This window comes from Nestor notabilis, unplaced genomic scaffold (assembly GCF_000696875.1).
Source record: "Nestor notabilis isolate BGI_N333 unplaced genomic scaffold, ASM69687v1 scaffold25621, whole genome shotgun sequence".
NCBI classification, from domain to species: Eukaryota; Metazoa; Chordata; class Aves; order Psittaciformes; family Psittacidae; genus Nestor; species Nestor notabilis.
In genome coordinates, this window is record NW_009914609.1 from 396 (window position 1) to 25,062 (window position 24,667).

Sequence of the window (24,667 nt, forward strand, 5' to 3'; positions counted from 1 at the left end):
CCGGCCCCGGCCCGCGGCTTCCCCTTCCCTGCCCTCAGCACGCCCAGTGCCGCCATGGCGGTGGCACCGCGCAGCAGGACGCCGCAGCTCAGGGCAGCTTAACAACAGCAACGTTAACACGCAGCACACAGCTCCCGGGCACCCTCCAGCCCCACCGCGCTGCCCTGCCGCGGGGCTCCCTCCTCAGCGAAGACATGCCGGCACAAAGCGGGCCTCCTGCCCAGCACAGCCAGCAGCCATCGGGAAAAACAGCAAGGCGAAGGCAGCAGTGCTCTTGATTTTGAACGTGTTTTCCCCACTTCCTCCCGGTTTGAAGATGGGGGTAGTCACACCACGCACCTCGGGCTCCCTGCTTCACCAGCCAGCTGCTCATTTCTACTCCATGAACATGGAAATGTTTCCCCAGAAGGAGGCTCAGAACAGGAGCCGCACACAGATGACCTGAATTGCTCCCAGAGCACTGAATGGGGAAATTCCCCCCGACAGCCAGGGTACATAGTCCCTCCAGGGATGTTCTGTTCTCTCTGCAATGTATCAAAATAGAAACTTTACATTTCTATCTTGATAAACACCAAAAAGCTGAAACTTCTGATCACCTATGGCTCGCCTGTATGGCACTGAAAGAGAGTAAAAGGGGATAATGTGGAAAGGCAAGAGGGACACACAAGTAAGGAAGATTATTTTTACCCTGACTTAGAGGTGGGAATCCAAGGCAATGCCTTGTGAGTTAGCCGACAGGGCGAACGCTCTCACACATTGCTCCCATTGCATGGCTTGACAGAGCTGCCATTCCTCCATTTACAGGCCAAATCGATTAAATCTGTGGCACACGCAGAGGATTTCCATTGCTTGCTCTCCTGCCCAGTGTGCACAACCAGCCATAGGTGTGTAAGAAGGAGGAGGGTCCTGTTCCTCAGGATAGCACAAAACCAATAATGATCCATACAGCTGCTTACCAAGCTTGTAGAAAGAGCAACTGTCATAGCAGCACTGCCACAGTGCAGTGTCCAACTGCCCAAAGCAAGCTACAGGTGCCACAACCTGATCACACAGAGGAAATGCATCACCATTTACTATTTATACTATTATTTTAGTGCTCCCTAGGTCATGTAAGATGTCTCCTGAGCCATATGATAAAACATTCCCTACTCACAAGGAGTACACAAATTTAGTTTTAGATGCAGCATCATGACAAAGGACACAAACCAGCTTAGGATAAGAGGGAGAAAAGCAAGATGGTGGCTTTTATCCTGTGCTCCCCCTTAGCCCTTTCTGTTTCCATGGCTTGAGTTAAAGATCACACAAAATGACAGCACAGGGGGCTCAGGCCATGGGGAACTCTGGTGGCACTAGGGATACATGGCTGCTTTTTCAAACCATGAAGTGGCAGGGATCGTCTATATGTTCATCATGGAATGGATGCCAAAAGCCCCAATTTTTTGCCAAAAAAGCTACCAAACCTGCAAGTCCTCCCATCCCACCCCCAAAGTCTGCAACACGGTTTTTGTCTCTATCATGACAAAGATTGGTAGCATTTTTAAAAATACGAAAGCTACGTAAAGCTAAGAGAAAACCCAAAACCCAAACATGGTACAAAAACAAGTCACTCACAGGATGTTGAGCTGTACCAGAGCAAGACTTCTGAATGGTGCATCCCAGCAACAGTCAGCTTTGAGAGGCTGGTTTGGATGTACCAGCTCTGCTGGAGCTGATGGAATAGGCTGCCCTAGCGGTAGTGCCCCATCCCTGAGAGGTACCTTACTACGTGGTCCGGCAGTGCCTCAGGGTCTCCCAGATACCTCTGCACTGCCCACCCACCATGCCACACCTTCCCCTATCAGCTTTTGCAGATCCCTTCTGGTGCTTGCCATCCTCTCCATCCACTGGCATGCCCCTCCTCCATGCCACCATCCATCCTCCGGCATAAAGCCCCTCATGGAGTAACAAGCCTTTCTTCTTCATCACAGCACTTCCTTGGTACTGGTGTGGATCCAGTAGCCAGCCCTCCCCACAGCTCTTTCAGGGCTGCGCCTGCACCTGGCAATGTGCCCCCTCAGACGTGTCCCATCCACATGCCTCCATAGATCTTCCCCACAATGTTCTTACAGCCTACAGGGTATGTCTGTGCCCCCAGGTTTCCTCACCATCTCCACTGGGAGAGACAGGCTGCAGACCTCACTGAGCTCTCCAGCACTCAGGGACACAGGGCAGACGAGCCCGAAGGTAGTAAAGTCTTGTGGATTCTCCAAAGCTCCTAAATGTCACTCAGGACAAACACAGGCCCTGTTTATGGGAAAAGCTCTCTGAGCTAATCCTCAAAAGATGGCACCTTCCAAATGCGTGTAGAAGCCACTCAAGCTGTTGGAAGAAGGGAACTTTATCTCCTGACCTATCCTGCAGAATGAATGATGGCAACTACTGAGAAGCCATTGCTAGCCCAGCCAGGCCCCGTAACGCACAAAGTCAAGCAACATCAAGAGTGTCTTTTCCCATGAGGGTTTCAAGAAGACACTATGCCACCAGCAACACCCACAGTGGGACAGGACTCCACCAAACAGCATGTCTTTGTGTCAGTCTCCAAACAGGCTGATTCATCCAAGCATCCACACAGCTAACCTACAAAAAGCAAACCAGGTTAGCTAAAGGAGAAACTCCACATTATCTTCTTCAAATCGGAGTGCAAAATGAGCTTGTCTTCCCCCTCTTCAGCACAGAGCAGTAAGTAGATTTTGAAAACAAACTCTACCACACCCATCTGTAAAGAAGAAAAAAGAAGTCACCAGAACAATACTCCGAATACAGTATTCTCCCTCCAAGGAAGAAACGAACAGCACGTGATGTGTAATAACATCCTTTAGTACATGTCATACAGAGAAACAACAGCTCCAGTACTGGCACCGTAAAAGCTGCTGCCACCATCACTCAATGCCATTGGCAAGGGCACCACCTATTGTCGAGCTACCCGATTCATTCCACCAACAGACACAATGTTTAATTATAGTTTAACGATCTGGGCTGAAATTTTCTGTTTGCCTCAGGCAGTATTTTTATGTTACCCACTTAAATTTTCAGCCTTAGAGTTCAAATCATTTCCCTAAGTAATGACAGACTAAAATACTCCATTTCCCACTTTTAAATAGGGAGAAGGACTCTCAGAAATCCACAGAGTGCTGGAGCAAGCTCCCAGCTGCAAGCAGAGAGGAGCTCAGAGCTAGCCCAGCACACAGGGGAAATAAGGTCATGGACTGCAACAGCAGCTGGTGACTCAGGGTGGGCGGTGTTAGCAAGGACAGGAGTAAAGCTGGGTCTCCACGATGAACTGCTGTCTTGGCTCCAGAAAGAAAGCAAGTCCAGTAGCAGTACCTCCATTTTAAAACATGACAATTTGAGAGACTGATCCCCAAGGTGGACCTTGAGCCACACTGACAGACCAAGGAGTCCTAAGGAGTAAGTAAGGAGCACACAACCAACCATGCTTTTGCCAGTTCTGTGGTCTAGTAGCTGTGGCTCAGAATCAGCCACCTCAGATTTAAGCCAGCATCTACTAAACTTTCATGTGTTCCCCAAACCTGTTTTCCCTGCTCTCTTGAACAGCTTATTACTTAGGGCTTTGCTGTGCAAATGCGGAAGCCTGGCTTGCCTCTGCAGCCTAGCCAAGCTACAAGGCAGTGAAGTCATAGGAGTTAACTCGTGTCAAAGCCAGTCGTCCTCAACCTGAGCTAACAAAAATAGGCTGGACTCCAACCAACACTTTGCTCTCATGTGTCTTTCCACACACTTCCAGGAACATGACACACAAAGCGCTCATTTGATCTGCACAGAGCAGGCTTGGGAAAAGCCAGGCTTACTAGCTCCGAATCCACAATGATAAAGCAATGATGCTTCCTCATGAGCTGACCTATCACTGCCCCCGACCCATGGGGTCTTGCTAAATGAGGTCTAACCAGCACACTTCCCTCCCGCAAACTCTCCTCTTGACAGTGGCCATAGCTGCCCCTCCCCTTGACATATGCCACTCCCTCACTCTCCCACAAGATAAGCTAGACATGAACAGCATCTCTTCAGCATCTTCAGGCCAAAAAAATCTGAAACCATGACCCTCATTTTCAGTAATGTGAGCATTCAGCGCCCACTCACAACACTTAAAATCAGGCCACAAATCTGTTCCTCTTTACGCCCGCAGATGGTTGCTTCATCTCCCTACAGATGGTAAACTGAAGTCAAGGCAAGTGGCTTTCATGCAGAACTCCAAGACTACTATTTGACAAAATTTGTTACAAGCTGAGATGTAGTCTTTCAAGGAAAGACAGAAGGCTATACTTGTGGCAAAAATCCTTTATTAAACTACATTTTTAAATCCTTTTCACATTAGAAATTCTAAATGCAAATTACAAAACTGTATTTCAGTAAAAAATGAAAGTTACAGTTAACAGCAAAATTACAACTTTATACAGATAAAAAAAGCATTTTTTTATTTTAATTTAAAAATAGACATTTGTATCTTCCAAGGTACTGGTCCTAACAGCTGGTAGCTGCAATACTAGGTCTTTTCACATGCATATTTGCATATAGTCATTTAATCCTCTGCAGAGTTTACTTAGGTGAAATAGCACTGGGGTTTGTGTGGGCCTTTTTAAGAGAACATGGTACTTGGGAACTGTGGTAAGTTGACAAACTCTTCTTTTGTTAGGGTGCTGATACTCTATCCTCTCCTTGGCTCCACTAAGAGCATGATATTGTTCTGGAAATGTGAATTACATTTGAAGACATAAGCATCAGTAACATACAGTCTATGTATAACTTCTTATATTACATTTATGATGATCCCTCTTTGCCATTATCAGCAACTAAATTATTTTCTTGTCTACCCACCACATTTTGTGGCAAGATTAAGTAACAATGTGGCTACTTTTCACCTCCTCAAGTAAAACCTTAAGAGTGCATGTTCTGCTAAGCCTACGAGATCTTCCATGACATTCCACATATTCACAACAGTAATGTTCCAGATGTTCTAGTTCTAGTGATGTTCTAGGTTTTGACTAGAGCATCTGGACATTATTTAAATAGGAATTCCCAAGTCACAATGGTTTCCAACAGCCACAAAAAAAACGCAGTTAAACTTTGCCTGAGGTGTCCTTCAACAGGCCTACAAAACCATTAAGTTTAAATAAATTGTACCACATATTTTTAAAAGCAAAAGTCATTAAAGTGTTGTCAAGGTATCTTGAAACATTTTTTTTAAATATCACTTTTGCCCTACTACTTTCACAATCAACAAATATATTTTTAAACACATTACTCAGGAGAACAACTTTCTTCACTGCACCTCTGGGTCTTTGTTTTTTAATTTACTGTAAGATTATTCATCAATGCTAGCACAATATTAAATTTTGTATATATGTCTATACAAAAAAGATAAATTTTCTAAGGAAAAATTGGGATAAAGGTTAAAATGTTTTTCAAAAAAGAACCCAAAAGTCACGTATTAAAAGCTACCAGTCATCACAACCACGTACTGTTGAAGAATAGGATAAAAAGTGGTACACAAAATAGGTATTTTAACAGTCGCACGTTATTTCAGAGTGCTGGTGGCAATACTGTTAAGTGCTATTTTAATTAAAAGTATAAGATGATACAGAATTTACACAATACCTCAGGATTCTCACTGATGTAATTGCAAAAGACATCAGAAAGGCTAAAAGTTCTAAAACGTAACCTACTTTGAAATACCATCTTGAAACAATTATATTTGATGTAATTCAACCACTATACATTTTAAAACAGTCAAAGAAATACAAGAAGTCCAGTGGGTTTTTTTTCTGGACAGTTTGGCAAGTAGCTGAAGGCATGGAGATCCTTACTAATAAAAATCTACTTTCTTTCTCTCCGTGCACTCATCTTCTGCTCCATCTTGTATCCAGCTCAGCACAGCTGCTAAGCACATGCTCAAGATCATATGGAAGAAAAAGGGTAAGCTCATTATATTTTCTCCAAGTTGGAACTGCAATGCCTCACCCCGAGTTGCTGAAGCTGGTAAAGGCTCTGTCACTAACTTCAATACAGGCAAGATCAGTTCTGCCCATGTTAACGAATTTGAACCATCATCTTCCATTAAAGTTCAGGCTGTAATCAAACAACTTTTACCAGGTGAATAGTCAACCTATAAGCACATAGGGTATTCAGAGTACCTTAGTGAACCCCAACCTGTACGCAAAAGGACAATAAAGAGAGGGAGAGAGAAGCACTCTGCATTGCTCTTAAGCTATGTACTCCTCTGATGACTTTGAGAGACTGGAGAAAAACTTTCCTAGTAATGGGTGTAGCTGAGGTTTTGCCCTGAACATTTTTATGCATTTATCCAAACAGGAGTAAGAGATGAAAAAATAACATGGAAGTACAGTGAACCTCCTTTTCTGCAGAGTTCTAGCCCTCTTCCAGACTAAAAGTTTATACAATTTTTAGTCTTTAATCTCTTGTCCCCTTGATTGTGCATTTTTATCTTACAGTAGTGACTTTGGAAGAGGCTCAGGAAGTGGTGTCTTCAAGAATACCCCTGAGCACACTGGTTATGCATTTTCTGGGGAAGCAAGAGTCAAGCACAATCATCCATCATCCCCTTGATAAACCAGAAGCAGGTAAAAAGCTGTGTTTCTCATCTCCAGGGTACTTGTCAACAACTAGATTATGAGGTACAGATGGGCAAGACAACAATTTTTCCTGCTTGTCTGTTGAACTGCAATCTAAGCTGTCTTTGCCCATGTCAGGAAAGGTGTGAATATGCTGAGTGAATCAGACCCTCTCTCAAACCAAACAGATGTTTTGCCACTTCCCTGTTTACAAGCACATCGCTGTAGGGCTTGGGCACCCAACACCTCAACACACAACATTCTGAGCATACACTGGGACCTTTGCTGGGCAACTCAACCACCCGAGCCAAACAACAGGGACTCCACTTTAAAGACTTGCCCCAGAAAGCTGCATCTCCATTGGGTATAAACAGTAGCACCAACGAAAACATGTTCAGGAGCAGAATGAAGTTCCTTGGTCCAAAAGAAAGATCCTAAGTTCACTAAGGCAATTCCGGCATCTGCACCCTGGACTGCCTACAGTCTGAACTGTTGTCTCAAGACCAAGTGCCGAAGTGACATCTCAGTCCATTTAGGCACTGCCACAGAGGGTGGAGCACAGACTTCACTGCACAGGAGTTTGTGCAGTAAGAGAAACAGCCCTGCTAATGCTGTTTGTGGAGCAGACTTTTTTGTATTTCACCTACTGGTTACATGAGCAGCCCAGAGAAAAAGAAAAAGACGAAGGACATGATTCAGATGAACTAAGTACTTGCAAAAAATATTATGACTATTATCCCAGTAAAAGTCCATCTGATTAAATATTATTCAAGCTATTCTTCCACTTGAAATCACCATGAAAAGACAATTGTATCTGTTGAAGCATGACAAACTCATTTTTAAGTCTACATTGCATTCACTGTATATATATATTACAGTAAATACAGATATTCAGGAAACATCATATCTTGCAGTTTGTCAGCAACATATAGACACATTTTCAAGGGAAACCTATTTCTGTGCACAGCTTTTCTCACAGAAGTTCCTTGCTTATTACTACTCATGCACACAAATGGCAGAACTTGCACACATATATGGATTCAGACACAAATTCTGTGTGCATGCAGTTCCTGGATAAGAATTACTGCAAAAGTGGTTTAAAATTAACAAGCCCTCCCCTTAATCCTTAACCTATTAATATTGCTCCTAATACACAACTCGATACCTGTTCTGAAAAAGCCTTACAACAAAAATGTGAATGCCTTTCAACAGGCAAAGACATAAATACAAGTAGTAATGCATGCTAGAAGATATTTCTATTCAAAACATTTTTGATTGCTTACTGGAAACACTTGCCACAGTACTGATGTCTGTATTTAACTGGGGGGGGGGGGAGGGGTTTGGGTTTTTTTGTTGTTGTTTTGTTTTTTTAAACAGGTATTTCTAGATGCTGATGCAACACCACCACCAATGGGATAACTTCTGTATTCCCAGACTTTCCAGTTAGGCAATTACTACTGTAGTATTAGCAATCACTTTGATGTTAAAAATATATTTAAAATTTCTCACTGACACTTGTATTTTCTACAAGGAAATCACCGAATTTAATACACACAGAATGAAGACACGTCACTATTAGACACCTGTAAAGTGAATTGGTACTCAATTTGCTTCATTTAAAATGCCATAAAGGAAGAAATGCTTTTAACCCAGCAGATGTTGAGAAAAGTTAAGGGCATTTCCTGCATAAATACTGTAAAATTACAGTATTAGCTCTGTGTAAGTAGAGATTGAACTACAGTGTTGTATTTTTCCCTTTAATAGATGACAGTAAGTCTGCAAAATTACCAAACTCACAGCTGGTCTTAATGCACAGTCCTTTATATGCAACACCCATCAGTATCTGGAGAAGTTTAAAATGGAAAAAGGACAATAGAACTGGTCAACTCATCACAAAATAATCACTAAAAAAACATCAGGCTTTTGAATAAACCTGGAAAGATTTAGCACTCGGCTGTAACTGGATTTGAAATACCAGTAGTTGCCCAGTTCCCACCTCCCCTGTGCTCTTCTCAAGGGTTTAGCACAAAGTTCTGAATCACAAAATAACATCACACAAAGTACTATGTTTTAAATGCACAGAATCCACAGCAATTAAAATGTGTGAGGGTCAGACAACATATCCTGCATATACTGAGAAGACAGTTATATTTAAAAATTATACCTTCACTTCCCTGTAAAACATTATGTACTGCTCAGCAGAGTTCTCAATCTGCGTTTCTGAGACTTCAAATCCTGTGAGTGTCTTCTTTTTGCAGGTTCAAAAAAGGATCCGTTCCACACAAAAATTTTCTTGGAAACATACTGACAAAAACACTTGCTGTAAATTGAGACCATTTCTAATAAAATATCATCCCTTAAAACAGATTACAAAATACTATTGCAGTTGTTCAAAAAGTTTTTAGCTGTGATCTCACACCTCAGTTTCTATATTCCTCTTCTTGACAACCCTTCAATTCAGCATGACTTTCAGGCAGCCTGGTTTTATTTCTGTGAATCTGTAAACAAGAAAAGATGAAGCTTCAACATGAAAGCTACGTGCAATGCCACCTCCTTCAGCCCTCATCAAACATATGGGAAGTGGTAAGGTTTTCGGTCAAGTATACATGCAGGTGAGAGTCAGGAAATCAGCATCATGTCCTCTGGATGTGATAGTCAAGAAGGTTTTTACAGGGTCTGGAGAGGGGAAGAGCTGGAAACAAGCAGGAACTAAGGGGAAGATTTAAGGCAAAAAATATGCTGATATGCTGGCCAATATTCTTGGTTATATTAATTCTGCTCCTTTTCCTGCTCCCTTTTCATTCCCTCTTCCAAAACAAATTTTCTCCCTTGTCTTCCATACAAAGTAAGAAGGGAAGTCTTTGCTGTTTCTGAGTCCCACCATTACAGTCACCTTCACACATTCCTATAAAGAAAAAGCAGCAAACACACTGATGCAAACCCAGATGTGTTAAATTGCTGTCCCATGTAAGAAGCTAAGCATTAAAGCAGGTATTGGAGACCAATAAAAATCAGGATTAACAACTAAATGGAAATATGCAATTACACTATGTTAGATAAATTTAATTCACAGTGTTTTCATCTATCTCGGAGGAAAAGATATAACATTTCATAGGTGCCGTGTATAAAATGGCATTATGTCACACATTTGGACTGGATTACCAAATAGCAGACCTACTTTAACCTGAAACAGCAGACCTGCCTTGATCTATTTAGTAGTTTAACAGTATTCTAAAATTAACTTCAATTTTCAGTTAGTTAAATGTGGGTTAAAAAAAAAAAGTATCAGTAACACAAATCTTAACTCACCTGAAGTTGTGGCTTGTGAGGTATCTCATAGCTGCTGGTCTGATGCGAGCAACTCCTCCCTGACTATGGCTTCCTCTTCCCGTGATAACACAGAGATACGGTTTACCACCGGTCTGCTGGTACTCTGTTACAGCAGGGATTGTAACGGTTAAGATTTCCCTCAGCAGAGACTTGGCATTCAGTATGACCTTTCCATCCGTTCTGAAAACTCTCACTAGTGATTTAGAACCTCTCTTTCCCATCCTGGCTGTGCCTCTTGTACATAAACATAGCCATTTTCCCTCTCTTCTGAAAAAGATACTCTGAAAAAACAGAGTCAAACTTTTCAAATCTAGGTTGCCTGCAATATGCATGTTGTGATCATCGCAAAATCCTTCTAATTTCACAGCGCTTTACTGTTTCTATCATCTGATCCTCACTGGGAATTTATATCCTGGGATCTAAATTAAAATTGCAAAATTAAAAGGGGTGGGTGTAATTTAGTTACTTTTTAAGTGACACTTCTCCCTATTGTTTCATGTTTTATCTAAAAATAATGTGAGTAAAGAAATAACATTTTGCTGGATAATGGAAGGAGGAGGAAAATATAAATCTACACAGTTTTCAACATTTAAGTCACACTTATTTGGACTAACTTCTGGTATGCTGTGACACGTGGATCAATATATCAACATATTACATAACATTTATCAGGGCATCTAGCCCTGATAAGAAAAGAAACTGCTCTTCTCTCAGAGATCACAGCAATCTAGATTAACACTCTGAAAAAGAGTAAACCCACAAATTAAACTGGATTCTCACAACAAGCCAAGATTTGACAGCTCGAGATTACGAATTTATGTGACATGTCAACCGCCCTCTCTCTCTCTCTCTCTCTCTCTTACTTGGGTTTTACATTAGTCTACCATTAATTCTGCCAGCACTAAGTCCTCGGTATTGATCCCTTTCCCATGTATTCACACGGAAGTTTTTTTTCAGTTTAGGTGAATGGACTGAACAGAGAGCCCCTACCATTATTCCAGGACTCTTGATATAAGTGCAGCTCAAGAAATTTAGCTCTAAAAAGCACTAGGTTACAGCTTAAAGTATACAAGATCATTTTAGGAATAGCACTAGATAATGCAATTTAATTCTCTGATGTACACTGAAAGAAAATGATTATCCAAAGCCCTACTGAACAGTTCTGCTTCTGCTATGTGGAGTAGCTGTTTCCAAAGAATTGAGTTTGTGGAGTGGTACCTCGTGTAAGAAATATTTCTTATAAAAGCATTCCCAGTGTGCTTAAATTTATACAGTAAACTAATAATGCTGAAAATTTATCTCTCTACAGCAAGAACACTCATGAAGTACTTGAACACTCAACTGGGAGAAAAAGCAAGCCCTCAAGCAAAACTGCACAAAATGGCATTTATAAAGGGAGCAGCAGTATTCTGATCTCAAGAGATCCTGCTGGGAAACTGGTATGGAAGTTACCGAAAGATAGCTAAGATCACACACTTTCATGAAAAAGCTGAAGACAATGTAATCACTGTGGTTAGAATTCCAACATAATGATTTTTCTTTAAAGATTAAAAAAGTAACGTAGTTCCGACAAAGCAATGTGAAGTTGGGGAAAGTGGTGCACAGCAAGACAGAGAGGAAAATGCATCACTGCCATGTCAAAAAAACCAAAACCAATTCCATGTCATATATCATTTCTTAGCAGAAAATTAGGAGAATAACTTTTAGGGGGCAAGAAATAACAGCTTAATCCTACCTTCGCTTTTTTCTTGCAGCACTCTGGACAACTGATTCACTGCTTCATCCACATGGAGACCATGCAGATCCAACACATTCATAGGCAGCAAGGAGGTATTTACTTTCTCAAAGATTTGCACAGCAGCTGCATGGTTGGCTTCTTTCATCTTCTGCTCATGAAGGCGACCCTTTATTCATAAGCACAGCAACTATTACATGCCGAGACATAATGTAAGCTCCATGCTGGTGGTTCGTTTCAAAATGACAGTACTGGCAGGGTGCTTTTAGCTCACAGTTTGAAGCAGTAAAATTTATAATCCCAACAGAACTTGTAGAAGAGGCTCAGTGAGACCTACTCACAAGGAGATTTCATGAAATCTGTTTTTAAGAAACCACTCAAAGCTGGCACAAAGAAGAAATTATAACAAAAGCCTTACAAGGAGTGTGTGTGTGGGGGGAAGCCAGAAAAGGTACAAAACCATAAGGTCTTTACATAAGCTAAAAAGTTATATTCCATGCTGATTTTCAGATTTATTATCTTAACCATAGAATTTTTCTTTCTGCTAATATTTTGCTAAAAATTTAGTGAAACAATGTCAGAGAAAATGCCCAACAGCTCAGGAAAAACCTGCTGAGTGTTCTAGTTGAGGTTAATTCTTCTCAAAGCATTTCCTAAAAATCAGACAAGCCAAGGGCAAACACTTCTAGGTTGTTTTTTTTTCTTTTTAAATAGTTGCCTATTATCTATCCTTATATTTTTGACAAATCTTTTATGACTGACAAGGTCAATACAGTCCCTATTGGAATTAATGGCAAGGAGCAGTACAGGGCTATTGACATTACATGGTGAACAAGTAACAACTATTTCCTCTGAACCGTGCAGTGGCAACATCTGAGAGACTGAAGCACCAAATTATGTCTTCAGAGATCTGTAGGCACACTCTGAAAAGGAATGGAAGACTTGACTCCAGGTATTGGACTGAAAAGGGCTCAAGACAACAGAAGTGACAGCCTGTTCTTAAAATGGACCATCTGAAATGTATTACATTACAGACATCAGCCCCGTAACTCTCATTTGCAGAGGATTCCCAAGACAGGCTAACACCACCAGGCATCAAGTATTTTTCATGAATAAAGGTAGCTTAATGTGCTTTTTTATTGCCTAGAAGAAAATATGTAATACATTTCCCCACTGTACATGTTATGGCTAAGAACAAAAGAAAGACAGGACTTGAAATTAGACTTCTATTTAAAATTACACAGACGTACGTTTAGAATCTCTCCAAACTTCAAGAATTTATAAACCAAGAACATAAACTGTTCATTATGAAGACCAATAATCAGTATTTCCTACATGCATAGTAACAATCTAAACATTTAGAGTGATGTTATGCCAATTGCATGAAAGCTTTTTTAAGATAATAAGCAAATTCAAGTGATTCATTATTATATTTTTGTTCTGTCATAATGCAACTCGTAGTTAAAATTAAATGGTTCTATAACGTGAATTCTTAACAATTTTTATATGCTATTACATCAGAGAAAAGCTACAGCCTTTGAAGATATTTGTAACAATTTTTTTTTTAGAATGGTGTGAATCAATGGTCTCATGTGAAGGCACCAAGAAGCCAATGTACGGAACATTTCGATGTCCCAAGCCTATCAGTACTTAAAAGTGGAGATTCCTCACTGTTGGATACTTCTAAGATTTGGCTGGACAGGGTGCTTGAACATCTAGTCCAGGTCATGCTTTGTCCAGAAAGGTAGGACCGGATGATCCTGGTATGCTATGATTACAAGAACAGTTGATACTTACAATCAAGAATATGATCAACAACAACAACGATCAACCGTTATCAAACTGGTATATACGAAGAAATCTGCTTGAATCAAGACCAGAGAGCCCGTGCTCCAAGGCCAGAGCACGCAAGACTTAGCAGCAGCAGATTTACATTCTAAAACCAGATGGATAGCAAAAACCATGGCATACTACACCTCGTTTATCCCAACCCAAGACACACTGTAGCCATAAAGATAGTCAGAACAAAGAAGCAAAGACGGCAGGCCCAATCTTGCCCAGGATCTGTGGCAGGTGAAGCAAGCAAGATTCTGAGGCAGAAGATCACATCTTAATATCTGTCCTACTTTTAATAGCTGTCCTTTTGTCATGGTTTAAGCCCAGCATTTTAATACTCCTAGAAAGTACAGAAAATACCTAAAAACAGTTCATCACCAATAAAGAGGAACCCAAGGGACAAGTGAAGGATTTGAAAACTGCTGTTTGTTGCAGGCCATGTTACACATGAGTGAACCTGGCCAGACCACATGGACAAAATCTTGGTGCTTGCAAGTATTTGGATGTGAGGATGCAATTTATGAGCAAACAAGTATGTGTGACTGAGCGCTAAATACCATCTTTCACAAGGTCTTGCACTGAATTTGCTTACATCAGCTTCCTGTATCAGTATCATTACTAGTGAAAGAGAGTTTACTTGTAAGGTGATTCTCAATACAACACCTACATAGGAAACAGTAATTGAGCAAATTTATCAACTCTAGTAGGCACAATGCTTTTCTTATAACTTCCAATTCAGCATTTAAGTACCTCTACAAATTCAGGCAAAAAGCACAATGTTTACATTTACCTGATGAGCATAAAATGCTGCCACAGACTTCATACCCATGTGATGGGCCTCCCCAGCCTTTTTCAAACATTCCTGTCTCTTTTGCTGGTGACAAAAAGCTTCTGCTCTCAAATCATCGTATTGTGGATACTCAATTTTTTGAAGTATTTCACTCAAAGGTTCATCCTCTTCCTTATTTTTTTTTGCCTGTAGGAATTTGCAGTGTTGAGGCCAAGTATGCACTGTCAGGTGTTTTCATTAACATAGACTTCGGTATGTTTGTAACTACTATTAAAAAAACCCCAACCAAACAAAAATACCTTCTTCTCCCGGTTCTTTGCAGCACCGCAGGAAGAAACCATGTCATTTTGATGAACGCTTTCTTGAGCTATAACTGTTTTTACAGGATCTGCCTCCAGAACACAGTTCAGAAACTGTTCGGTTTGTTCTAAAGAGTAGCTGTGAAGGATAAGCGAAATCCGTGACTTTACAAATCTATTAATAACTGCTACATTTATTAAAATACATATTATAAACCTTGATATTGTTACAGAAATAGATTACAATGGAAATAAAGCACTGGAATGGAATTTGCCACCTCGCTACAAAAAGGCTTGCAGGCTCACTGTACTGCATTACTGGCACCAACACACATGCAGTCTTCCTTGACCGAAATGTAATCATGGGGCACTTGAATATTAAAAGAACAGTGAAATACTAAAGTAAATTGCATCCTACCTTAATCAAACAGACATTAGTTTAGAAGTAAACACTGCTTTTTGGGCTGGATAAGTTACTTCATCTTAAATCTTCTCTGGTCAGGGATAGATAGTACAAACTAGTTTAAAACTAGCTCAGTTTTCTGAAACCATTTAAGCAGGAAAATCCTTGTATTTCCAGTCAAACTTTGGTAGTAATTTAATGAAATGAGAACAGGACATAAGTTGCCATCAGATTTCTAATAAGCCCTCTTTCTTCTTTATTCTTCCTGCTGTTTATTAAGCAGACAAGAAGACTGATCAAAAGTAAAGATAGATTTTTGGAAAGTCAACGTTACGAAGAGAATTTAGAATGTGAAAAACAAGAGATGGTGAAAAGCTTAAGCTACAGAAATGGATGAAGGACGTATTTTAAACATCCCACAAGGAAAGGATTTGGTAACAACATGGACAAGCAGAAAGACTGACAAGTATGCATGCAAACCCATATGCAGAGATGTTCAACTGGCCAAGGATGAAAAAAGAAGTTTCTCTTGAAAGAAAGTTCAGTTCTCACAGCTTGGATTTAACAAGGTAGCCACATACCCCAGAAATATAACACAGAAGAGAGAATGTCATCAGGAAGAGATTTGAGAAATGGCTCATTTCTTCAGAGCTGCTGTAGTAACCAGAAGAGTACTCACAGCTAACATCAAGTGATGGTAGTTCTCCTCTTAGGCAGATCCCATTTCCTGTGAATCCACTATTACTACCTCCACTAATTCCTTCCACTTGATTTAAACCTCAGCTCCCCAGCAAATATGCAGTTCCACTGACATTCAGTCAGAGGTCAACACCCAGAGACATTCTTCTCCCAAGGAAAGAAACTGTTTACTCCCCCATAAAAGAAACAAGGCTACACATAGAGTTTTTATGTGCTTTTTACTTTAGAGATAAGCTAGTTTTGCTTTTATGTGTATCTGCAAAAGTGTGCTAGTTTGGAAAAAGCCATTCTTCAGCAATATCTTAACTCCTAATATTTAAGACGGTAACTGTGCAATACAGAGCGTTACCAAGCACCGTTTTTACACAGAACTTAAAGGATTTCTTACTTGTTGTCCTTGAAGATATCCATTAAGAAATCTTGACTAATAGTTGGAAACATCTCAAAAAGTTGCTTCTCCTTTAGTTTAGCAGCACAGTCTTTTCTAGCCATACAAGGAACACGATTCTACCCATAAGACAAAGGAAAAATATTAAAAGTTCTTGATTAGAACAAAATACAGTAACAGAGGAGCCAATCTAACTTGGTTGTTATTTAAGATTTCAAAAAAATACCTACGCAGTAGTTATGCACCCACAGCAAAGACAACATGCCAATATCAGCTGCGATACTGACTTGATGAGAATAAAGTAGGGACAGGTGAGTTGTACTGCATTGTACTGTATGTTGTATTATATTATATTGTACAGTACTTTGCAGTCATTTGAAGTAACACAGCTGGAGCTCTCTCATAATGGACAAAGCAAAAGGAGGAGTTTTTAGGAGGAATTTAAATTCTGGAATACATTCCCTGCTAGTCTATCTAGTCCAGTGGTAAGCTTGCACAAAGTCCACTATCTATACTGAGGGCCTGGGGTGGAAACAACATCTTATTATTAAACCGTGTAAACAGATTTGTTTTGGTGTATCTGAAGCTGTATTGTAATAAATACTCATAGTGTGAAGTCATGCTGAGAAGAAAACCATAATTATAGCCCAGAATAAATCAGACTGATCATTCCAGCACTCAGATTTGAAAGTGGTCAGAACAAAGCCAAGCTCCACGAATCCAAATAGTAAATAAAGCTGTGAGCATTATTATCAGTAAGCCACAGTTGTTATTATCAGTTAAGCAGTTCAGAGAAAGAATCCACAAGCCATTCTTTCAAAGGATCCAACTTCCTATACCAGTTCGAACAAAGCTCCTCTTTTTTAGGACAGCTACTTATCAGACGGTAACAAACAAGAATGCCTGTTCCAAGCAGCTGCCGGGCAGTAGAGGGCATATTACACACAGGCCAACGAGCCAGGGTATGGGAACTGTGTGGAAAATACAGAATTATCCAAAATCTTTTGCAAGATTACTCTTTTCTGACACGTGGGTACAGAAACCTATTTGAGGTTAACCTCACGTACTTCTTTTAATGTCTCATCCATTAGGAATGTTGTGGGTTCTCCTTACAAAAAAATATTAAAATCAATCCAATCCACTTCTAAGCAAAAAAGGCAGAGAGCTAATTAAGAACAATTAAGAACTTTTTTTGATATTGCTTTACCAATAAGTGTGGGAATTCACACTGGTCTTTGGGTTTAGGTGAGCAATCAGAAAAACAATTCAACCAAACTCAAATGCTAACCTGGAGAGTGAAATGCACCGTCATCTGTTTGTGAAACAACCAAAATGTTAAAATGAGAATTTTTAAAAGGGAAACATCTACCACAAACAAACTCCTCTCACTGTAATCAACAATCCGGATTGGCATGCATTTGTCTCAGGCTGAAATCAGCAGCACAAAGATGAGTCACCAGATAAGACATACTCTGGTTCATTAATAGTAACAAATTGAAACTGCATTAAAAATGGTGCTATCCATACCAGGTCCTGTTTCTCCTGCATAGCTATTTCTTCAGAAATTATTTGTCTGAGAGAAACTTTCTGAATCTGAGCATTCCAATGATCCATAAAAGGAAAAACGTCTGATGTTGCTGGGTTTTTAGTCTGTATGTTGTTAGATGAGCCAGATACGAAGCTCATTTTTTTCTTCTGTATTTTACTGTCTGCAGCCTGAGATAACAGCGTTTCTGAGTCATCTGTATCTATCTGCTGAATCACAGTAGGACCTTCACAGCAATAAAAATGAGAAGACAAATAAAACAGTTATTAGCTTATTTATACACACAAAGCCAAAATAATTAAGTTTTTCAACCTAGAGGGATTGGGTTTTGTTAAAACATTAATGCTAAAACAGAAAGCAGTGCATTGTTTTCACCTTCCTCATTCCATTTTCTGAAGACTGTCTGATCATCTAGTTTGTAAAACAAAAGCAAAACCACCAGACTCCCTCACCAAATTTTCAAGTACCAAGACATACATTACAGCTGTTAACTACCCTCCACACCCACTAAAGTGGGGAGGTTGGTTTGCTTTTATAAGTGACTTACTGACTCATGTGTTTACATGTTTACCTGCCTGTCCTCTACAGCTCAAGGACAAATGCTTAACAATATGTCAACTTACACTTCTAGAAGTTAATGCAAGCAGTACTGTTTGGTCATTCCAAATAGTGGAGAGTTTGTACCCACATTGCAATCCAAGTCTCCACCCAGACCCCATGCAAGAGTACTGGGTTCTGCTGTAGGGGGACATTTCTTCTGGGACCTGAATGAAAACTAGATTGCCAGAGATCTTGACTTTGAACAAGGCATACATGTTCATGCTACAATCAATTCCTCTGACGAAGACAACATGTGAACAATGTTGTATTATAGAATCATAGAATGGTTTGGGTTGGAAAGGACCTTAAGATCATCTAGTTCCAACCCCCCTGCCATGAGCAGGGACACCTCGCACTAAACCGTGTTTCCCAAGACTCTGTCCAACCTGGCCTTGAACACTGCCAGGGATGGAGCATTCACAACTTCCTTGGGCAACCCATTCCAGTGCCTCACCACCCTCACTGTGAAGAACTTCCTCCCTATAGCTAATCTAAACTTCCCCTGTTTAATGTATTTCTGACCTTCTTTCCCTCACCTACAGGAATCTCACTCTGCTAGTAATTCTCTGGCTGCACCTTTTCTTGCTTACAGAACAGAATTCTGTAGGATTACAGAAGTCCTACCAAACAGCCGTGTGATCCAGGCAGAGCTTCTTTTTAAGTTCTCTGAAGTACACAAAATGATAGGCTTTTTGCTTGCATTTACCTAGGACTAGTGATTCTGCTTATAATTAACTTCCTTTCCCCCCCACTCCACTGTAAGAGAACGGTAAATGGAACCCAGAGCAATAAATAAAAGCATAGCTTAATAAATGAACCCATAATTTTTGCAACAGTTAAAATATTTGCAAACTTACTGAAGTTCCAAAGAATTAAATATTTTTATAATGAGAATTAAGTATTTCTACAACTAAGAGAAATACATCACTTACCTTCTGCAGACAATTTACATGATTCATCTCTCCTCCGACGCTTCTAAATAAAAACAGTAAACCCATGAATGTTAGAAGCAAGCTATAAATTTTGCAGTGAAACTTTGCAAGTGTTAGCTTCTAAGTAAACCAGCTTCGAAATAATGTCTCACAGTATTTCTCAAAGATTGGATATTTTAAGAAAAATTATTATGAAGTTTAAAAGATAGAACTATCTTTCCAAAAACATAGCAAGCAAGATGAACATGCCCCACTGCTAAGGTTTCATAACCTTAATTAAATAAACCAAACAAAAATTTTGCCAAAAAGCATTCAGTTTCATAAGGCTATGAAGGAAGGGAGGTTAGAGAACTCTTCTCAATTAATGTACATGGAAATGTTTCGTATATGTTATTATTCATAGAGGAACTCTTCTTACATGTCAAAACCCCAGAAATTATTTTTGGCCAGCAGAATTTTTGATCAATCTTGTGGTGAAACTGTGCATTATGATCCTTCTTTTTTAAGAACCTTGGCTTCATGATGAGGCACTCATGACATGCAGTTTCTCCCTCCCTTAAACTGTCTTAAACAGCTCTGATGATTACAACATGACAAGCTGATATACTCCACATATTTTCAAACTACCACTGTATTTTATCATTGTTTTTACAAAGATACTTCTATCTTACACATTTAGACCAACACATAGAGAGACAAACAGTCTGACCCAGCATAAGCATGCCACACCACATCATGAGCAAGATATCTACTAACCAGAACAGATTCTTTCCATTTTTCATGAATCACTTTGGCCAAATTCAGATCAATATGAACCACACAATCCTCAACAGTTAGTGATCCTTATGGAAGAAAGAAAATACATTTGTTAAAGCGTTCTATAAAAACTTATCTAAGCAATTAAAATGCTTGTTATTTTGAATTCTGGAGATTCTGCACAAACTGTCATACCCCAAAAAACCCTCAGCAACTGCCAAGATAAAATAAATAAATAGATAAATAAATATATTAAGTATTCCACACGGAATCTGTTATCTGTGGTCAAAAACTGACAGGGTAGGAAAAACCAAGTTAACATGAATTGTATGTTACTACATCTTCCTTCCTTTTTTCCATTTTTCTATCAGAACCTTCTTTTACAAAGCCACTGGTAATTTATAACCACAGTTTAATTCATGAAACTGTGATTCCCTCTGTTTTATTGTAATCCACATGCAACTGCTTTTATGGAACACAACATACTCGCCACTGTCCAACAGCAGTCACAAGCCTCCTTTCACACACACAAACTCACAGAAGCAAACTCCAAGTAAGCCCTCTAATTCTAAAGGAAATAGCAGGAATTATCATGGTATCATGATACTTCTTTCATTTCTGATAATGTTTCTCACACTTTCAAAACTAAAAAGGCATTATAAGGCATAATTCAGACACACCACCTTTCTGCTACCAAAAATCTCTTTTTTTTTTTTTTTGGAGGAGGAGGAATGGAAGGCAAAGAGACCAGCAGTCAAACGACCAATAAATCAGGTATCCCGGGTTTCACATCAAGTAATCTTCAGGAGAAAAAGAGAAAGAAGAAAGAAAAAAAGAAGGGGAAGGGGGGAAGAGGAGAGAACAATCAAGCTATGTATTCCTTGTGTTTTCTTCCTTTTTCTATCAGTCTTTAACTTCTGTGATGCATGTCCAAGCTGCTTACAGCTTCTTTCATCATAGTCTCTCAGCAGACTAGTCTGTTTTCATCTTTTACATCTTTTTAAGTATAGCTGCCCTTTATCTTCTCTCTAAACATCTTGTCCTTCCCCAGTTCAACTGATGCCTAAAGCTTTCTTTTTTTTTCCTAGCCAGTCACAATTTGCATCTTCCTCATCATATTAATATCCCTTCAGAATCTGAATATAGGCTCAAAGCCTGTTGCTCAAAATGCAAATAAGCCAATACATTTTCTTATGATTTTAAAGTACGTGCATGTACAAAAAGACAAAGACAGAAGGCAGCACTGCTGCATCTATATTTTATGCCACACTTAGTTCAGTTCCATTTTTGGATTAACAGCAGCAAAGAACAGTATCATAAGGCATTGTGCAAATCCATTCCCTAAAAACCAAGCATGAAGGGAAAAAAGCATAGGCAAACGAAGAAAGGTTTTCTCACCCGAACTGAGGGGTTTTGTTGTTTGGATTTGGGTTTTTTTTTACATAAAAATATGGATACAATTATGCTCATACCTGCATCAATGCCAACAGGCCCAAATATTTCTTTCAATTGGAGTGCCAGTTCAGGAGGTAATGTTAGTTCTAAGCAATCTATATTGAAGGCTGCACGTGATGCTGGTATAGGACTTTGTATCTTGGCTCTGGCCTCATCCCTGCTTTGAGTTTCAATTTCCTCTTTACCACGTATCTCTCCGGAACTCCCCTGGGTTTCCAGTTCTTCATCATTCCTAGGACTGACCAGAGGTGCATGATCCACTTCCAGTAACGAAGCCATCACTTTGGAATTCTCTGCATTGCTTTCTGAAGGGTTACTCCTGCTCTCTGTATTTAATTCAAATTTCAAATTGGTAGAAGTTGTGTTAGGACCATGAGGCAGAGTCATGGGTACACAGAAACTGGCATCAAGTTGTGAGACTAATGGCTTATTTATATGTTCTTCAACAGGACTCTCAGCTTCTACCTTCTCCTTTCCTGAAACAAATGGCTCAACGATACCTGCTGCTGAGCTGCCTGCATCAGTTCCAGGGGCTGCATCCTCACAGTTCTTCAGTTCTGACGAATCCTTCAACGAGGTAGCAGTCAATGCGTCAGACACATCAACATCTGTCACAGTTGCCTTGGCAGCTCGACTTTCTGCAATGCTGAGCGATGAGTTCTTATCTTCTGAAGGCTCAGAGATATCAATAGCCCCATTTATTTGCAACATTTGTTCACAGTCCTTAAGATTCTCACCATAGTTTGTACTTGCCTTGAAATCAAGGTCTGCAACAACTGGCTCAGCTTCTCTTACTTGAAAGCATTCGATGCCAACATCTTTGCGTAACTTCTCATCAGAGTCTAAGAGCAGACCTGTGGCCCAGTCTATGTCTTTATTACATCTTTCATACAGATCTTTCACAGCTTCAAATGAAACAGAATCAAAGAGCTTACATAGCATATTTAGCTTTTCAGTCTCATCAATATTGATAAGCTCACTTTCTTCCACAAATGTACTTTTATCATACATAACTCGATAGGGAATTTTTTCCTGAGAATCTGAAACAGTATCTACATCTTTGGGTTTGAAGCCATCTAGTCTGCCATGCAATACTTTGGTAGTCTCAGGAAAAAGCATTTTCTTTTCTAACCTCCACAGGAGAGCAAAGTCCTGTGATTCAGTCTGTGAATGGCTACTTTTTTGACTACATGAGCATGCATCCTGTTTCTCTTCTACATTAAGCATTGACAAATATTCCTCTTCTTTGGCATGGGACAAATTGTTATTTGTGAAAGTGAGGGCTAATTTGTGATGTTTCCTCATTCTCTTATTTTGCTGGGTTTTTTTCTCACCTACTGTTTCACTAGCCTCTGTTTCAGGTGGGTGCATATGCAAAGTCTCTGTATCTGGTTGCTCTGCAATGTTCACAGGCGTCCCATGAAGCACATCTACAGTCTCGAGAGCATTTCTGTTAATGTCACCTTCAGCAATTCTATCTTCATTGGACTGATTCAGATTTGTCTTTCTCATTCTCCTTGACCTTTGCTGTCTCTGTTCTAATGAGCCTGCAACAGGCCAATGTCCTATCATTTGCAACTGCGGTGTAATTTCATCTGAACTAACAGAGAAACAGCCAGAGGCTAGATTTTCTTTCTCATGTCCTTTTTCAAAAGTAAAGGTCCCAGGCAGGCCTGCTTGCTCTTTACCTAACTCAAGATTCTGTTGACTGGGAGTTTTACCTTCCTTATCGCTCTTTAGAGAAGATTTTTCTAGTCTTCTAGCTCTTTTGATTCTCTGTCCCATTGTTTGTTCTACAGGCCAGTCACCCAGAAAGTTCAGTAGTTCTGGTTTTCCTGACGTGTCAAAAGCTGAACTGCTTGGTTCTGCTGTGTTACTACTTTCTGTTGATTTTGGTTCTGTACGTATTTGGCCAGATTGTTCAACTTCAGTTTGAACTTCGCGAATGTTGTTATCACTGTGCTCCTCAACTCTTCCTGTATGCAAGGACACAGACTCTTCAGTCACGGTCACATCAATCTCATCTTTTTCTGTTTCAGTACTTTTTCCTAGTTTTTCTCCCTTTTCTTCTTTCTTCTCCAAGGGCAGTTCTTTTTCTACACAATCTGACAAATAAACATCCAAGTCATCTTGAACAGTGCTGTTCTCAGAAGTGCATTCCACTGAGTTATTTTCAATTTCTTTTTCCTCTTTCTGAAGATGTTCAGGATCACAGTTACTTTCTAATGTTAGAGAAGTACTGGGAAAAGTTTTATCATCTTCAGCTAATTCAAGAGGCCTCAAATCTGAAGCAAAAGGTTCTTCCTTTACGTCAGAATGTAATGTTCTGAAAGACAAATGCGAATGAAAGATAAACCCATTTCAAACCTCCTTTAAGCACTTGTGCACATTTTTAGTTTTGGCTTGACTATTCAATATTTTCAAATTACAGACCAGAAACCACCTTTTAGGACACTAATCATCCAGCTGGAGATCTCTAATGAGAGGAAAGCAAATTTAAGATGACTTAGTCCTAACCTCAACACTCCTTTATAAAAAAGGAGCTAAGCAATGCAGAACTTCCCTTGCTAAGTACCCCTTTCTTACTTCAGCATGGGGTTAAGAGTACTTTCTTAAAAGTCTGTTTTCCCCATTCCCAGCATTCAGTTATGTACTGAAGCACACTGGCTCATGTTCAGTGGCTGTCAGTCAGCATCCCCAGGTCCTTTTCCGCCAAGCAGCTTTCCAGCCACTCCTCCCCAAGCCTGGAGCGTTGCCTGGGGTTGTTGTGGCCCAAGTGCAGGACCTGGCACTTTGCCTTGTTGAACCTCATACCACTGGTCACAGCACATCAATCCAGACTGTTCAGATCCCTCTGCAGAGCCTCTCTATCCTCCAGCAGATCAACACTCCCACCCAACCTGGTGTTGTCTGCAAATTTACTGAGGGTGCACTCGATCCCCTCATCCCGATCACCAATGAAGAAGTTAAACAACATTGGCCCTAACACCGAGCCCTGAGGGACGCCGCTAGTGACCGGTCACCAACTAGTTGTGACACCATTTACCACCACTCTCTGGACTCTGCCATCCAACCAGATTCCCACCCAGTGAAGAATACACCCATCCAGGCCATGAGCAGCCAGTTTATCCAGGAGAATGCTGTGGCAGCCACTGTTAAATGCTTTACTTAAATCCAAACAGACAATGTCCACAGCCGCTCCCTCATCAGCCAGGCAGGTCATCTTATCGTAGGAGATCACGTTGGTCAAGCAGGACCTGCCCTTCATGAAC

At 40.2% G+C, this 24,667-nt stretch overlaps 1 protein-coding gene across 1 annotated transcript; it reads right to left on the bottom strand.

Annotated features, from left to right (window-relative positions):
* Nucleotides 1-8,882: 8,882 nt before the first annotated feature.
* On the bottom strand, nucleotides 8,883-23,721 carry N4BP2 (NEDD4 binding protein 2; the record flags this gene model as incomplete). Its single annotated transcript, XM_010023737.1, has 10 exons — nucleotides 8,883-9,124; nucleotides 9,936-10,059; nucleotides 11,692-11,860; nucleotides 14,318-14,503; nucleotides 14,617-14,755; nucleotides 16,107-16,225; nucleotides 17,634-17,878; nucleotides 19,185-19,227; nucleotides 19,941-20,026; nucleotides 21,413-23,721. Coding segments are annotated over 10 exons (3,466 nt in total), but the record flags the coding sequence as incomplete, so codon positions are not given.
* Nucleotides 23,722-24,667: the final 946 nt, after the last annotated feature.